We start from the raw sequence: 19,530 nt of genomic DNA on the forward strand, positions 1-19,530 counted from the left end.
CCTGTAATAATGTCTTTATAGTAACACTGGTAAAAAGTTACACCTGTAATAATGTCTTTATAGTAACACTGGTAAAAAGTTACACCTGTAATAATGTCTTTATAGTAACACTGGTAAAAAGTTACACCTGTAATAATGTCTTTATAGTAACACTGGTAAAAGTTACACCTGTAATAATGTCTTTATAGTAACACTGGTAAAAGTTACACCTGTAATAATGTCTTTATAGTAACACTGGTAAAAGTTACACCTGTAATAATGTCTTTATAGTAACACTGGTAAAAAGTTACACCTGTAATAATGTCTTTATAGTAACACTGGTAAAAAGTTACACCTGTAATAATGTCTTTATAGTAACACTGGTAAAAAGTTACACCTGTAATAATGTCTTTATAGTAACACTGGTAAAAAGTTACACCTGTAATAATGTCTTTATAGTAACACTGGTAAAATGTTACACCTGTAATAATGTCTTTATAGTAACACTGGTAAAATGTTACATCTGTAATAATGTCTTTATAGTAACACTGGTAAAATGTTACACCTGTAATAATGTCTTTATAGTAACACTGGTAAAAAGTGCACCCAAGTTTAAACAAATTTTAATGTACCTCTGTGAAAATCATAAACATAATATTTTGTTGTTGTTTTTTAAACAAAGAAGTGGTGTCATTTTCTCTCACTTTCCAGTATAACTAATGCCATTTTTATTAGGTTTTCTCCTGAATCTAGAATAAAAAAGAAGTTAAAGCAAATAATCTATTAGAACTTTAGAGACCAGAAATTTCATGTTCAGTTATAGACTGAAAATATCTTAAAATCTCTTGTAATAAAGTACCAATACATGTTTCAAAAATTTCTGCATGCTGTTTTAAAACTTGAAAACAACCTGTATCTATAACAAATACCCATATTGTTCTTCTTTTTAGTAAACTGTGTAATTTTAAAGCCAAAATCTCAGACACTTTGAAACTGTCAACCTCTCTTTCCCAAATCAAATTTTAGTTGTTTATGAGCTCTTATATTTAACTTCAACAATATTCTTATTTTTAAATAACACACTTTTCCTATTCATGAATTATTTTGTCATAGTACATATATTACAGCTGCTTTCAAATATCTTATCTGTATTAGTAAAACAATGTTTTTTTAAATATAAGAATTTGTGAACATATACAGACAAAGCACAGTAAACAAGACCATATTGAAAGTAACTTATTGTGTTGTTCAATAAGAAGAGTTTCTTTGATGAAAAGTGTTTATTATATTACAAGTTCAATGTTTGTGTGTATATTTACATGACACACACATACATCTTTATGTTTGTTTCTATTTTATATTATTTATTTTGTAAGTTTATATTGTTATCAATTCAGAATTATCTGTGGATTTCCTTAATTATAGTTCAAGGTTACACTATATACTTTTAAGTTATAGTTATGATAAATATGTTTATTATTAAATAACCAAACTTTCAGTAAATGTATAAATGTGTTGCATGTTTGTCATCAGTGGTTTTATTATTTCTTATCTGTTTTTGATTTTTGTTAGATGAATCCAGTGCATCAGACATTATTGGATATTAATTATCACTCCTATTTTTTTGAGTGTCCTGATATTCCCAGCCAGTTCTTAAACCACCAGGTCTTTCTTTATTCTCAAGAATCATCTATCTGAAAACAAGTTTCCATTCCTTCTTATTTTTCATTATAAGAATGGTGAAACACCATGATAAGTTGCATAATTTTTCATCCTTTCTCTTGTAGTACAAATTTGAAATTTCATTTGGTACACTGAATGTTTATTATTAATGATTCAATTACACTTTTTTAGTTGTAAACCTCTGCTGAGACATTTTACTTAATACCATGGGTCATCAATTGTGCTGAATCTCAGTATAACATTTGAATTTGAAGAGACCATGCATTTTCTCGGGGTGTTTTTGCACACCGTCTCAAACACTTGTAAAGTTTGTCACCTCTACTGTTGCATTGTCTGTTTATCATACCTTACGCTTGTGTCCTCACATCCTATTACTTTCAGAAGAGTACAAAGAAATTGGAAGTCCTTAGCCTATCATTTTTCAAGATAATCCTATATATTTTTAGTCTTTTACTCATCTTTTATCAATAGAAAATAAACCCAGATATCTCAACCTAATCATTCCATCCCTGGAATTAACCTAGCAGCCCTCTCTGAGTTTTATACAGTAAGTAAGTATGCTTTTGCAAAGAAGAAGACCAAAAACTATACATAATATTTCAAGTGGGACCTAACTAGTTACTTTTGCAGAGATGCCAACCATTACAATTTGAGTGTAATCATTACAATTTTGGTGTATACTTTATGACTATACGCTCATACAGACAAATATTACAACTTGTTGCAACTCCCAAATTATTATATACTATATAGGCCTATATAATAAAGTGATAAATTGATCCTCCAGAGCTTGAAAGGGGTGAGAAGAAAATTTCTAGTGAGGTACAAATAAATTTTGATAATAAATAAAAGACATAGTACAAATGGCTACTTGCAATAATCATGTTTATGCTTGAAATAATAAAAAATATTTGTATCTCCGATGTCCACCACTAGTTTGAGTGTGGTGCTTCTCCATATTGGGTACGAGGGGGAATCCATAGTTATGTCATCAGTGCTTGTCAGCCAATCAGCGCTTGCGCAGATGGGTATTTCTCGTTTTCTAAGCGGCATAGAAACACCAATGCGATCGTTCACAAGATGGAAAAAAGAGGTCTCGTTCACCAGATTGTCTTGTTTCTGGCAAATCTAAAAAGACTAAAACTGTGAAAGGGCTCTGTCTACAATCATTACGCTCAGTCATTTGAAATAGTTGGCATCTCTGCTTTTGTATGGAGATAATGCCTGTAAATACACTCTATATTTTTCTATTAGTTTTATTATTCGTAGACATGGAGTACTACTTCTGTACTTTGAGTGACTTATACATCACTACAACATGGTGTTTTATTTTAGTCAGGCTATAGAGTTTCTGTATTTACTAAACACATGGCCCAAATTATGAAAACCAGAATGCAATATCTTGCACATACTACAATTAAATATCATTTAACAAATCATTGACCAAGTTGATCCAAATCATTCTGTGGAACCTCAACATTCTCAATACAGCTATAGCTAGAAATGACTGTCAGTATTATTAATTTAAATAAGAAAGACCCAAGAAGTGACACCTGATATTTCACAAATAACAAGGATTCACTTTGATTGGACTGAATTAATAACTATTCTGCTTCTCTTATCCTGCCACCCAACAGTTTAAATAATTAGTTTTCCCTAACCCTTACCAGTTTAATTGTCATAACTAATCTTTTATATTGCACCTTACCAAAAGGTTTTGTAAAATCTAAGTAAACAAAACTCGTACCATCTGTAAATAACAAGTAATATGCTAAAAAAGAGAGAGAGATATATAACTGTAAGACAAGGTTTCCTATGGTGAATTTATTTGACTTTCATTTGTGATATTTCAGTAAATGGTTTTGAGCTTTTTTATCAGATTTTTCCCACTAGAGAAGTAAAATTAATTGATCCATGATTTACAAACAAACTCTAATTAACCAGTTCAAAAATTAGAGTAACATTAGCAGCAACTTTCAAACTTTCAGGTACAAGTCCATTCTACTGATCTATTAAAAATAGAAGAAAGATTTGCATATTTAACCTTTGATCTCCTTTGAAATTGTAAGGAAAATTTTTTTCTGACTCTGGTGCTCCATTATTAGTCTTTTTACCAATTGAAGTACTTAGAAATTGTAGTTGTGAGAAAGATAAAAACAAACAAAAATGTAGCTTTGCTGCTAATGATTTCACTTCTTTCGTATCAAAGTTGAGTCTGAATTCTCTTGTTCTACTGATGATTGAGGTTGGGTTGATGTATTGTTTCATCAAGATGATACTGTGATGAGATGTTTTCTGTTTCATACAATTGATTCAGATTTTATACCTTCCCCTCTTCTGTACGTCTTCATATAACTTTACAGTAATCTCAAAGTCCATAATTATATATTAACCATTTCATACAAATTTTACAAAATAAAGCTCTCACACACACATGCAAGACAGACCTAAGGTCATGTATGTAATGTTTCAAGGGTAATAAGTTTTGTTTTTGTAAAATGCATGATTTTTCTACCATTATTCTTAGAGGAACACCACTTTATTTAAAGAGCATGTTAACAAAGCTTTAAGAAAGAAGTAGTTTAGCCTTTTTGTCATCCTTCTTCTGCTAAATAATTATAAATTGATGAAATAATTTAACATGGGAAGTATGTTTCTTATCCATTTTTTTTCTCAGCTTATTTGATCAAGATCTTGTGTTTTCATGGTCAATCAAATGTTTATAAACCTGAGAAAATCTGCTCTAATGACATGAGGTTACAAGATAATTTACAGTGACTAACTTGTGGATACCAGTTACCTCTGATCAAAGTAATCTGTTAACTAAAAACTTAAAAATAATATGTCAATTGATATACTAGTTTAATTAGGATTTTTTTTTTTTGACAAAAAAAAGAAACAAACAAACTTGTAATTATTAGATTGTTACAAATAATTTGTTTGGTACTGTTATTGTTAACTGTATTTATGGCTGTAACCCTAAAATCTCATGGTTTATTTCAATTCATTCTATACTTAGCTTACAATGGAAATAATACTCGAAAATATAAATAATAATAAGTGAAGTAAATAAACAAATACACATTTTAATGAATCTATTCATAAAACTAACTACTAAATTAAAAGTGGAATATCTGAAGCAGCAGTAGTGACTGTGCCAAGTAAGAAGAGTGGAATAACTGTTATGACTGTATTATTCACAAGGTCAAGCTTTGGGCCAAATCTTGGGTATTATCACAGCTTTTCCAAATGTTCAGCTGTTACTTATGTTCATATAATGTTAGAAACAGTAGCTTTATATTTGTTTTTGATTGAAAGAAATAAAAAAAGCAGCAAAGTTGTTGCTATTCTTCATGGTAAAGTAGCAAAACAAAGTAGGATTAGCACAAAGCAAAATTACACTGGTAGACATTAATTCAAAATAGGGTTAGATAAGTACTACACATACATTGGTTGAATATATGAATATTTTGATTGAAACTAATGTTTTAAGGCCATAGGAGGACACAGAAAATTTGAAATGTAAATGTTGGAATGATGTAGTAGTTGAAGATGCTTCAATGTATTAAATAACTCATTCTGACAGTGGGGATTCAAATTTAATATGAGTGGAATCTTGTTATTAATCAATTTTAACAGTGTTTCCCTGGGTCAGTTATCAAGGGGTTGAGCTATATGGTAGAACTTAATATATAATATAATTCAAGAATGAACTAAAACTATTTTTATCATTTTCAGGTTGAACTAAAATTATGCTCAAAGTTTTACAACAAAATTTTGAGATGTAGTGATGCTGTTGTAAGTTTTTGACTCCCACAGTGTTCAGTATTAATCGTAAAAGATGTACATGTGGTGTTGACTTACCTGTTCTGCTTATTGGCTAAGATCAATTATAGTATGTTGTGTTCTTGTTCTTTGTTTGCAGAGTAGATATGATGGCCTTGAGTGTCAGTGTGATAATTCTCACCTTGACCAGTGATACTCTACTGCTTTTAGTGTAGCTTCTTATGGTTATGCTGGACAGATCATACTGTAGGTTCTAGCTGAAACCCAGACTTCAACTGTCAAAACTGTCATCTAGCTATTTCAAAAGCTGGTTCTTCAGTCTTTTGTCTCTCTTTCACTTCTTTGAATGTGATCAACTAACATAGACAGTGCAAGTGTAACTTTTCTCTGAATATACTTTTCTGGAAGAGCTTGTTGCACATTAGTAGATGAGAATAGTTTTGTATCATCAAAGTTCATAAAAATGTTTTCATTCACATTCATAAAGTCACCTGGATATGCTGGGTATAACATGATGCATATAATTCTTAATACAGTCATGTAGAATGCAAGCAATTGATTATTCTTGTTAATGGCACTGAAACTTGGTGCCTTCCATCAGGCTTCTTCATTTGGAAAGTTTGATGTTGCTGCAGGTACAATACCAAATAACTGCTGAATTCAACAGACATCATTTCCACATCCTGCTGGAGTACTAAAACAACATTTTGAACACCTTGTTTTCACACTTGAGCTCTTGGATAATCTGTGTCATTTCTTCTGTGTCACAAAATCTGAGGATTCAGAAGTATTGCTAGATATTTCATATTCATCATTCTCCAATGAAATAACATAATCACTTCTTCCTTTTTTTTTTTACCTTTGGTTTGCTTTGCAGCTGTTTCCAATTTGGTTTTGTGCCATTTGGACTGGGTCTAAACCATGGCATCCTCGCTACCATTGAGGGCATTTCCCACAAGTACCGCACATATGCACTTACAAGCCATTTTCTTTTTTTTCCCGTATTAACGTTGCTTTATCAATACAAGATCAGTACGCTCATTCACTGGATGTTATTATCTGAATAGATAAATGGATCTGAAAATGTAATACCACCATACAAAAAAAGCCAAGTTTGAACAAAAGAATTAGTCATATAAAGAGGTGATATGAAAAGAAAAGAGCCAAGTTATATAAAATGGAAAAACTTTCTAAAGATGTAATATAGAAGTGGGAAAGTTAGGAGAAATTGGGGAAACTTGGACTCTTTATATTCAATAAATATTCTGTACATTTTTCTTAACTCACCTGCTTTTAAATTACAAAATCACAGAGTATGTACTTATGTAATTTGATTTTCTATTACATCTTCATTTAGTTGACTTATTTGTTCAGTGTTGTATGTAAAGTGTTTTGATCAGGTAACTTATAAGAAAAGCTTGTTGTATACTTTGTGTGTATTCACCGATTCCTTCTAGTCATTACAAAGCTCAATCCACATCTAATGCCAAGTAATCATGATAATTTCTTGGAATGTTTTCATGAAATTAGATTTAATTCAGCATTATTTGACACATAAATATAAATTTTTATTTTATTATACAGAAAATGGTATAGATTATTAGTGTTGTCAAACAGTGGACATAAACATCTATTTGTGGGTCTTTAAAATTGTCACACCCTTAAAAAGTCATGAAAAGGAAGAGAAATGTTGTGCTTTGCTAAATATATGAACCTTAATGTGGTTAGTGTCTGTGGGGGTTTCTTCTTACTGGATATATTTGAAACCTATGTAGAGTTCAACTAGCCATTAATTTTGAAATTATCTTAGTATCTTATATTTAAGATTCTCCATTCATCAGTGTATTTTGTTATCTAACATATGTAAGTGCTAAGGAATTTTATGTTTGTGTAGTAATATTGTCTGTTACAATTGGTGTTTAAGTATTTTTGGGAAAGGAAGTTTATGGCTGTCTGTTTGATGGAGAAATTTTTAAAACTGTTTTTCTGTTTTAATGTTTATATTCTAAGAGCAAAATGTTAAAGGAGTGGCATTAAAATTTGTTACTTGAAGAGATGAAAAAAAATCTTACTTAATTTGTCCATCTACTTCCCATCACTGCTCATGGAACAGAGTGAAAATTAGAAAAATGAAAAACTGTGTTGTTTTTTATATCTTGTCATTTTTAGAATCATAAAACTTGTTAATATTGTTCCATCTAGAGAATGGTAATGGACAGTTGCTGCATGAACCTTTGCCAATAACTTTAAGTAATAAGGACATTTTGGTTGTTTTCACATTTGAGAAACATTGTTAGTAAAGGTAAGCCTGATGGTTTAAGATTAAGTAATATATGTTATTAATTCATATATTATAGGAATAAAACTTCTTTTGTTACACAGGATTTGAAATCCATTGAATCAGTGAAAAACAGCACACCAAAATTTGCTCCTTTAGCAGATGTTGTGAGACCGTCTTATCTTGAAGAATATGAAGGTCAAGAAATGGTTTTAAGTGAAGGAAGTATACTGAGGACTCTCATTGAAGTGAATAACATACCTTCTATGATATTATGGGGACCTCCAGGCTGTGGAAAGGTTTGGTATTACATTATGATAATTTATTATAAGTGTTTTACACTGAAAATACATCTATTCATGACAGATATATCATCCAAAATTCAAATTAGTTTCCAGTTAGGTAAAATGTTGTTCTTTTAATGCCTTCTGTCTTTCATTTTACGTAAAAAGTTAATGGTTAACATGATGTATTTTATTTTCCTTTTAATTGGTTTGTTTTAAAGGAGGAAATAGGTTGTAAAATTTAAAATTAAAATATGATAATAAATTTTGGAATTTGTATTTTTGTAATACTTTATAAAATATACCTCAATATGCTTAGACATGAATCTGCATTATTTTGGAAACTTGTAAAACAATACTTTATATACCCAAGTATTGCCAAAATGTTTAATTTCTTGTTAGTTTTCAACATTCTGTTAAAAAGCAGTAATACTTAGATAATAAATAATAATTATAGTTGAAGGATTTTAGAGGGATTATAATGGACAGTATATGTAGAGAATATGCACATGCAAACACCTTGTTGTGATTGTGGTTTGTAAATATGCTGCATGGAAATAATATTACACTTTCCAAGTGGGAGTATCTATTTTGTGGGTTTAACAGAGGTAACTTATTAATCAGGTGCACTAATTAACCCTACAATTACTGATGGAGCCCTGTGAGGACCCTATCATTTTTAAAAATATGTTAATAAACTCTCTGTTCACAAAACTGCTTATGAATCTGTGACTGTGTTGGTAATTTGGAACCAAGTTCAAATAATGTTACTTCTATTAAATAGAAGTTTAGTTTTTAAATAAATAGATTGAGTAAATTTTATAAACTAAATTTGAATTTTTTGAAACAGCTTTGCATCTGTTGAGTTTTAAGAAGTACATTTATTTCCAAATATTATTTTGATAAAAATGGAATTACATATAGAAAACATATCTGATTTACACTGAAGTTCACTTTTTTTTTATAGACTTCATTAGCCAACATTATAGCAAAGAAAAGCAAGCAGAAACACAATTCTCGTTTTGTACAACTTTCTGCAACACAAGCAGGAGTGAAAGATGTCAAAGACATTGTAGAAGCTGCAAAAACTGAACAAAAGATTCTTAAAAGAAAAACTATTGTATTTATGGATGAAGTCCACAGATTTAATAAATTACAACAGGTAAGTTGTTGATTGTTTGTTTATAAAGATAGTTAGCAGTGATAGATTAAATGTCTGGGTAAGCATTATTGTCAGTTTACATTATTTGAAACACATTGTATTATCTAAAGATTCATAAAGTATTAACAGGTATTGCTCTGTGGTACTGTTTTGTTGTTTTTTTTGCCTACATTAAGAATTTCAATTAATAATTGCAGTACCACATAAAATATAAATTCAACTATGAAGCTAAAATAGCTTAACATCGTACTTATTTCCTGGCTGTTTGAATTTCTGCTAAACTGATATTTCTCAAAGGTAGAACAAAAAGCATCAACATTTTCACAGACACTCAAGAAACAAAACTAATATATGTATGTATGTGTCACAAGAAACAAAACTAATATATGTATGTATGTGTCACAAGAAACAAAACTAATATATGTATGTATGTGTCACAAGAAACAAAACTAATATATGTATGTGACATATTTTTTATAGACTTGTAAAGGTGCAATGTAAGCAGTAGTTCCTTACCTATCTTAAATATATGTCATTTGTAATAGGTAGGAAGATGTCTTTAAAAAGGTTACAAATGTTATTTAATGTTTATTCAAGGACAATAGTTCACCCATTCTATCAAATTCAATTATATTTCTTGACCTTTCATTATTTTTTCTCCACTTTGCATGGATGTAGTGCTGGGCAGTTAGTGGTGTTTACTAATCAGTTAATTCTTTCCCGATGGGCTCAAGTTCGTTTACACACGTTAAGCATTTGCAGTATAATTTTTTTTACAGTAAGAGTATCTTCACAAATCTGGTAGACATTTAGTAAATATTACAAATATTTTGTACACAAAAAATCAGATTTTTTTAATGAAATATTTTTACTAAAGATTTGTTTGTGAAAATAGTATTTTTCGTTACTAGTCTGAGTGCAAAGTGAATTCATACTATGATTAAAAAATATACTCTTTGTCCAAAAAATTTCAAACATTATGTGTTTAATCTCTGAAACCTAAATACATTTCAAATATTTGTTCTCAATAATACTTATGTTATCTTCTATACTCTAACTATGTGGGGTCTGTCAGTTGGCCAACCTTGTAACCATCATAAAAATATTAGGAAATAAATATAAATGTCCATGCTAGAATGACTATATATTATAACACAAAAATACAAATGTTTAGTCTAAGTAGCTTAAGTCTCATATATTTAAATATATACAGGCCCACAATTCCTTTTCTGAAACCCTTGGGGCAAGTTGTGTTTCAGAATTCAAAATTTTTCAGATTTTAGAACAAATTTATTGCCTTGGTTGGGTCCAGAGCAGTACCCCATAATGAAACATTAATACTGCAGCAAAAATGTATGAATACTCACACCAAGTGGATTAAATAAAGATTACAAATACTACTACAGCTTATTTATACAGTAATATACTGATAAATAGCCACATTTCAATTATTATACATTATATTTAAGTACATAGATTATTACTATTTATAAGTAAATTTAACTTATTTTTCATGCAGTATAGAACAATAAATCAATAAGTAAAGAAAACAATTATTTCTTTTGATCTTGGTTGCTGCTGGACATAAGTTGCTAAACCTTTAAAATTTTGCACATGGAGGATTTCAAACAAAATTTGTTTTAGGTTTTATATATACAGTTGAATAACCAAAGAATTATAAATAACTACACTGTTACTATAGAATTTCACAATAATTTATTAAGCTTAGTAACTGAGATTTTTTAGATTTTAAAAACTATGAATCTTACCTCCTTGAAAACTTGAATCAAAAGAATGTGGAACCCTTTTCAAAGATTAAAATGGCTGAGAAAATCACTATGAAGACATTCTAAGCTGTTGATTGGTTATTCACGTCATATACTGTAGTAGGAGTATAAAAAGGACTTTCAAAAAATGGAAAGAGATGAATGGGGCAACAGTTTTTATTCAGTGCATAAAACACATCACAGCAAAGTAAAAAGATATGTGGTTCTTATTTGATATTCTAGCTTGTCAGCATTAGTAATTTTAATTCCTAATTTGTATGAAACTACAGACTTAGTATTTTGACATCATGAACATTTAATTTTAAAGGTGCTGCATTCAACACACCATGTGACTCACTAAAATCTATATTTAGATGTGTTCTTTTAATATTTACTTTTAAATGAAGAAATTAACTCATATATAATATTAAAGTTTGAATTATAATCTACAGTTTGATTTCAGATTTATTAACATAAATTTGTTAAATAGTAGTTCAATAAAATTTTGAATGCAAGTTAACAAATGCAATGATATAACCTTTGACCTGTGACTCATAGTGAAAGGGTTAATGAGTGATCTCATTAATTATTTATATTTTATTAATCAATCAATACAGCATTCCTAAAACTATGGTATGTACAAGTAAAACGTTGGTAGCAGATGCTGCCACACAGTTGCCTTCCCTCTGGTCAGCTGTTCAAAATTGGCAAAAACTAGTGGCAGGTGGACTTAGTTGCTCTGTCATAAAAAAGACAGAGTGATTTCCAGATGGATGTCAAAAAGTAAAGCAATTGTATGAAAAGACCATCACTTGGATGTACATGTCAGATATGCAGGATATTTTAATTTAGGCATTAATTAAATGTATCAAATTTATATTTGCCAACAAGACTGACATACACTATTTTCTTTTGTAACACAAATATATTTTAATATACATACAACAATACAATTTATAATAATGTTTATTGTAAATAATGGTTTATATAAAAGAGTTTTTCAATCTTACAAATTATACTGAGTCCTCTGTGTGGTTTAGAACTGAATATTTTATCGATAATTCATGTTCTCAATGAGCAAATTAATTCTGAGTTGATACTGCTATGCCTCGCTTAAGATAGCTAGCTTGGCTGGCTTCACACTGTTTACAAGCTAATGTCTTACCAACAAAGATATTTGATGACCTTCTAGAAATACTAACTTCCAACAGGTTCGAATCCCCATCACACCAAACATGCTCGCCCTTTTAGCTGTGGGGGTGTTATAATATGATGGTCAATCCCACTATTCATTAGTAAAAGAGTAGCTCAAGAGTTAGCAGTGGGTGATGATGACTAGCTAGCTGCCTTCCTTCTAGTCTTACACTGTTAAATTAGGGATAGCTAGTGTAAATACCCCTTAAGTAGCTTTGTGCAAAATTCAAAACAAACCAAACTAACTTCCAAAATTAATTTGCCAAAACTGAATAGTTTGTAATGTTCAAAATCTATTAACATTTCCAGTCAAATTCTATAGTTTTCCAATTAGTAAGCATCAATTGCAGTTATAGCTTTTGAGACTTAAAGCATATTGATTGTGGCTGACCAACAATATTATTTCTATGATTTGGCACATCATTTTATATACTCAGGTGAGATTCTTGAATGTTCAAGAGTATATGAAAACATACTAGTACTTTTGCATAACATATATTATTGATTCTTGCTCTCAAGAATCTTCTACAGATTTAGATAACAGGTAGAACTTGTGCAATACACATACAACAATATACATCATGTGCATCAAAATGAAACAAATGCAGATATTAATATAAATATATAACAGTAAATTTATTACAGCTTTGATAATTCAAAGTGTTTTGTTAACCATTTTCTATTCTGATAGTGTACATGTAAGTTGGCATCTTGTTTCTCTGTTTAAGTGATTCAAAATATTTTAGTTAATAATTTTCAGTAGCCTAATCTGGTTGCAAAAATGTACTTTTGCATCTTATGTGTTTCTTTGAGTTTTCAAGTTGTCACATTAACTTCTATAAACATATGAAACATTTTGTTTTCTAGTTTATTATGCATATTTGAATATTGTAGGTTATTTTAAGTATAGGAGATCTTTTTATTACAATCAATACGTGTATACGTAGTTCTGAGTTGTAAAAAGAGAAAATATATATTATGGTTTTTAAATTGTATTATTGTTGCTGTTATTTCATTTCAAAAATTTAAACATTTCTCAATTTAGGATTACATCACTAGTTGTCTAACTAAAATTACATTTATATATTTGTACTTTTTACCACATTTTTTCATATTATTTTTAGTGCAAGTTCTTGTACAAGGAATGAAATAATAACTTCAAACTGAAGTTAATTGTTCAGCAAAAACAAAAGTAACAACAACAAATATTCAGAAACACTTAGCTCATTAAATTTTATTATAATAACTGTCTCCATGATAGTGATAATTCATAATTAAAGTGTTTACAAAACCTGAATAAGATTTAAGATTACATATTCATTGTTGAAAGATTTAATTAAATGGTGTAAATATTTTACTTCTAGAAATGGCTTTCTATCTCTAGAACTGAAATGTAGGTTTGTTTTCCATTTTAATATTAAATCTGTGTCTCTTTTACAAGAAGAATAGTAATATTCCCTCAATATGCGATCTTTTTTAGTGATCTTTAAACAATACATACATATATTTCTGTTTTATATATTGTATTCTGATGTGTGTTTTTGTAATCTCTTCATAGTTTATGTAGTACTTGTACAAGAGTCATGAGTACATATTACATTCTCTTGCCATTAACAACTTAAAGAATATACAAATAAAAAAGAAAATTTTAATATTGGGAGTTTTGTTTGAGAATCAAGTGGCTTTGATTTTTGTTGTAATAATTGCAGGATTCTTTACTTCCTCATGTGGAAAATGGAACGATCATTCTGATAGGAGCAACAACTGAAAACCCTTCATTTGTTCTGAACTCAGCTCTGTTATCTAGATGTCGAGTTATTGTCCTTCAGAAACTTTCTGAAGATAACATAATGCGTATTTTAGCTAGAGCATTGAAACATCTTAACATAGAAGTTTTGGATAAAGAGAAAGAAAATGCCACTGATTTCAGTAGCTCTTCTGGGTTTGCAAATTTTCATATTCTTCTTACCAAACTAAATTCTTAAAAAGTATTTTAGTAACAATGAAAAAATTTGTCTAAATGGCTTTTTTTGTATTATCAGGTCATCACTTAAGTAATGTCTAATTTTAGATTCAGAAAAAGAGAAAGGATTTCAAATGCTTTTAATGTTATTTAATCAATAATGTATGTTTCATTGTTATTGATTATTTCCTGCCAACTTCTGAATGCCACTTCTATAAACTTCGTGGGATTTGGAGGAAGAGAATGTAGAAAGGGTAGTTTTAACATCTTCATGTGTTCCAAGCTCTTTTCCATCAAGAAAATTCTGCAACCTTCAGAATAGATGATGAGCAGATGGGACAAGGTCTGAAGAATAAGGAGGATGTAGAAGGTTTTCCCACTCTTGCTCTTCACTTTTGCAGATTTGATCCTTGCTGTATGGGGCTGTGCATTATCCTAGTGTAATATAATACAACACCTTTATGATTGAGCAAAGCAAGCATCTTTCCTTTCAGTGCAACATTTAAGTGCTCTAACTGTTGACAATAGAAGTCTAATGTAATCGTTACGTTGAGTAGCAGCAACTCAAAGTGGATCACACCAACAATATCCCACCAAATGCTTGACAAGACTTTCCTAAGATGGAGGTCCATTTTGGGCTGTGCTTTAGCCAGTTGACCTGCAATGAGCCATTGTCTGCAGCACTTAACATTTTTATAAAATATCCATTTTTCATCTCCAGTCACTAACCTGTTCATGAAAGGTGAGTTACGTTTACAAGAGTGCAGAGAAATGCAAATGTCCACTCTTGCTTTAAGGTTGACTTCTGTCAAATCATGGGGGACCAATTTTCCAAATTTTGACATCTTTCCAAGCTGTTGCAGATGACAGTAAACTGTTGAATGGTTGAATTTAGCTTCTGTGCTAGTTTTTCAACTGTTACAGTACAATCTTCATCAATATGCAGCAGGCAGCAAGACATCATTAAATTCAACAGGATGACCTGAATGTGGTGCCTTACTTAAGCTGTAGTCACCTGATCTGAACTTCTGAAACCACCCTTGACATTTTCTTTCATTGAGAGACTCCACACCATAAACACCTTGAATGTTTCATGTTGTTTCTGCTGCACTATTGCCCTTTTTAAACTTATAAAGCAGCATATGCCTAATGTGCTCATCAGATACATCCATCTTCATAAGGGTTTATTTGATTAATGATCTGAAAAAGTGGACTTGAGTTAGTTTCCTTTATTTATCTAAACATTTTTATACATGTCCCATGACACATTTTAGTCATTAAAGCCTTCTATAAAGACAGAAATGATGAAGCACTTTCTGTATTAAATTTTCAGACAGTACTTATGGGATGACCTGATATATAGAATTTACTGTGAGTTTTTGAAAACATTTTGACTTGAACATTTTTGCAGCATGATAAAATTAGGAAAAAAAACAACTTTTTGTTGCATTAAATAATGAATTCATAAAACTCACTTCTACAATACTGTAGTATAAATTCATTTATTATTCATTTTAGGTGCATGTAAAGATATTAAAAATAAATGTGACTATTGACATTTTTCTGCTTAGTAAGGGTTTTTTGATTGCTTAAAATCTATTTCTTGTGAAGCATAATTTTCCTTTCCAACTGTTTTATTATACTATATACTAATGGTCACAAATATTTGCTGAATCTTTGTCCTACATATGATTACATTTAGGTGAATAAAAGTATCTGGTGGTTTTTAAGGTAAAATGATTTTAAAATCCTTTAATTTATTGAGAACTTCTTTATGTTTGTCCTTTGATGAAGACAAGAATAAGTTTGTTTACGATACAAGGTTTCAGTGAATTATTTCATTTCAGTGACTTAAACTGCTTAGCTTTGCATTTGCACATGAACACATATCAGTTCATTTGGTGTACCACACTAATTTTGATACTTACGGTTTAGTGGGACAAAAATGCACTTGATGCTTCCTTTCAACTACATACATCATTTTTCAGTCACAATGTCAGATGTTCACTAATGATGGTGAGAGGATTTGAAAAAGTTGATTGCTTATCACTTTATAGGCTTTTGCAGTTTTCTTTAATACATGAGGATACATCAGTATTATTTTTTGGATAGCTCCAAAGGTTACAAATAATAAAGTAAATACTAAAATACAATATCTTGTAGTAATGAGCTCATACAAACATGATCTTAGTTTCAGTTTTGTTCTTAATGCTTTATTCTCATATTCAGTTTGATAAAATATAGGTTTTATATAATAACGTTTCATTGTATTAGTTTTTGATGATTTCAGTCCTTGATGTTTACTTTCATTAGATGAGAGAAAATTTAAACATGCAAAACTGTCATTACTGAAGTAATTATTCTTTGAAATCTCAAAATAAACAAACTGCCACTAATCAGATCTCTGAAATATTGTCTTTTAAATAATGTAATTATACAGAACATACTGTAATATATAAACAATAAAAGAATATATGAGATTTATAAGAATTTGTTGTGTCAAGGCAAAAATCAACATTTTATAAAATAATGTCAGTCATATCCCTAAATGTTAATAACCATATTTAATCATTGATTTGGTAAAATACTTACACCTAGGAACTGAATTAAAATATTTGATGTTTGACAGAAATTTTAAGTAATACATTTGAGCATATTTAATTTCACCTAGGAAAATGTAGAGTGTAAAAATAATCTATGAAAGCTGAAAAAAAATATGAATTTTTGTAGTTTTAACATAAAACAATTTGATGATCATGTAGTGTTAATATTGCAATGCTTGAATAACAGTAATTTGTTTTATGTGGCCAGTAACCTTTTCTCCTAATTTTTTTTAAAAATAATAAAACAATGGTAGATTTATATTTGAACATGTTTTTTTCAGTTTGTCATACTGCTGTTCTAACTAACTAACTAATCCACTGGATATAAAATACTGTAAATCTATACCTTCGTGTAATTGTTTTATTCAGGTATGACAATATGCTCTTAAATCTTAACATCATGTATTACAGCTTTTTTTGGGGATGGGAGATGTAACAGAATTACATTTTGAGACATAAAGATGTAGTGACACACCATTTGTGTGGTTCTACATTTTTCTGAATAAGTGAAAAAGTTGCAACTGAGGAGAGTCAGACTATCTATTACTGGAGATGTTCTAATCAGTTAAATTATGTGTCTTACTTGATGGTGGAAACTGTAGACTTTAGTTTATTTATTAAGACAAACTTAGCAGGAATCAGCTATTTCATTCAGCTTTCATTAATTAATGTATTTCCAGTTCTGATGGAATGTGTATTACACTAATTAGAACTTTCATAATTTAATATATTATATCACTATATCAATAAAACATTAATGAAGTTTTACAAATATATTCATTTCATATTTTGAGCTGGTCAGTTTGCCAAAAATCTACACTTTAATTTATCCTTTTATTGGTTGTTACTTTATTTTCTTACTGGTTGGTGTTTTTATTGTTTAAGAAAAATATTATTCAAATGTAACCATTTCTGTAATTTGTTTTTTCAGATCTACACTCTATATAGAAAATAAAGCCCTGGAAATGTTAGCAGCTGTATGTGATGGTGATGCACGTACAGCATTGAACAGCCTTCAAATGACTGTAGAATCTGCATCTTCTAACTGTTTTGAAACGAATAAATGTGATTGCCCCCATGTGATTAAAGTTGAGCATATAAAAGAAGGCTTACAAAGATCACATTTACTTTATGATCGTAAAGGTAAAGACTTATTTAAAAATTATTTTAAAAAGTAGATTTTTGAGGTAAAAAATTTCTTTGTTTATCTTTCTTTTCTTTTCATCATTTGTTTGAATCTCTTATAGTGATTTCAAATGTAATGGTTAACTTTGTCATCATCTTCATTTGGTTATGATATTTTGAACTTTCGATGTTGTGTTTGGAAATAATTACAGCATTCTTTGTCTTCTAATGCAATGGTTAATTTCATTTTTAAGAAAATAGTTTGGACGTAAAAAGATTTCAAGGAAGGAAATAATTTCTTCTTAAACTATAGATTTTCAATGTTTTTCAACATTTTAAATATTTAAATGTATTTTGAGTAGTTCTAGATAGGTAGAGAACAAGAGTTTGATTTTCATTCCACATGTAAAAATTCTCATGTTGAAAAGAACTTAGGGCATGCCCACATGTTGAGTGATGCATATATTCAAAATTCATTTTTAGTTGTAACATTCTAGAATTTATGATATTTTAAACCTTTTTATCAATTAAAAGTTAGAACATCCTTCAACAACTAGAAATAAATATGGGAATAACCAGGAGATAGTTACTATTTTGAAGAGGGAACTGTGCAAAATTGTTGACAAATAGCTAGTTTTGTTTTTGTGTGGTACACATAAATAAACTGTAAAAACACCTTAGACATTATGCAGAATCACTTCAGAAAATTGATTTTAAGGTAAGAGCTACTCATTTATTTGAGAAGCTGCAATAAAAGAAATTGGAAAACTGTTGTATATTTTGTGACATACTCCATGTGGATTAATGCAGTTAGTTTTTCCAGGATTCTTCAGCAAGTACAAGGCTGACAATACAGGTTATTCTGGTTTTCAGGACACAAAGGAGCTCCGTGTCAGGAAAAAATTTGAATTTAATTACAAGTCCACTGAAATCACCACAGATGTTAATCAGTCATACAAATGAAATAAATGTCAAAGTGGTTCATAAAATACAAAATAACTAGTTACCAAATTCTACACATTGAGAGCTACTATTCAAACATATTGATGTCAACGATTAATAATTTTAACAAATATTTATGAACATTTTTACATAGTTTAAAGATGTTTAGTCAAACACAAATACTAAGAATAGTATGTGTGAAAGGAACTTAATGTATTTTTTATTATCCATTTTTAATAAACAGCATTTTTTTAAAGGATTTAGATGCATCAGACAAATAATTTAGAAAGATATCAAAACAACTGAATTTGTTCTTTATGTGAACTCACTTCTTGGAACTACATGTCTTTACAGTAAGGACCATGTGCAACAGTCTCTTCAAGTATTTTTATTGTAAAGATATGGGAATCACTAGGCTATAACGTGCTCATAACTCATTACCTTGTAAATGAACCATTGTAACATCTTTTGTTTTTGTTGTTTTGCAATAAAATATTTTATATAATTGATATTTAAGTCACAAAATATTTCATAAGACCAAAACATAGCAGATAATACCTTATTCCAGAATAGTTAATACAGAACATTAAGTATAATGGAGATAAAAACTAATTGTTAGCTCTCCCTCTTTCTCGAAAGTCAGTGTCAGGTTGAATGATGTTGATGTGGGATCTCAAATTAAGGGTTAACTTAAGTCTATAAAGAAAACATTAACTTAAAGATTTGCTATTAGGAATTAAAATAAATTAATAGCTCAAACCTTGA

At 29.6% G+C, this 19,530-nt stretch overlaps 1 protein-coding gene across 2 annotated transcripts in view; it reads left to right on the forward strand.

The window, feature by feature from the left end:
* Positions 1 to 19,530, forward strand: part of LOC143250800 (ATPase WRNIP1-like) — a 35,418-nt gene that overhangs the window by 3,536 nt on the left and 12,352 nt on the right. For both annotated transcript variants that reach the window (XM_076501814.1, XM_076501815.1), the window contains exons 2-5: positions 7,831 to 8,025; positions 8,978 to 9,172; positions 13,842 to 14,074; positions 17,630 to 17,841. In XM_076501814.1, the coding sequence (XP_076357929.1) occupies positions 7,831 to 8,025; positions 8,978 to 9,172; positions 13,842 to 14,074; positions 17,630 to 17,841 (835 nt within the window). The remainder of the gene's footprint in view (positions 1 to 7,830; positions 8,026 to 8,977; positions 9,173 to 13,841; positions 14,075 to 17,629; positions 17,842 to 19,530) is intronic.

Source organism: Tachypleus tridentatus, chromosome 5, assembly GCF_004210375.1.
Source record: "Tachypleus tridentatus isolate NWPU-2018 chromosome 5, ASM421037v1, whole genome shotgun sequence".
NCBI lineage: Eukaryota > Metazoa > Arthropoda > Merostomata > Xiphosura > Limulidae > Tachypleus > Tachypleus tridentatus.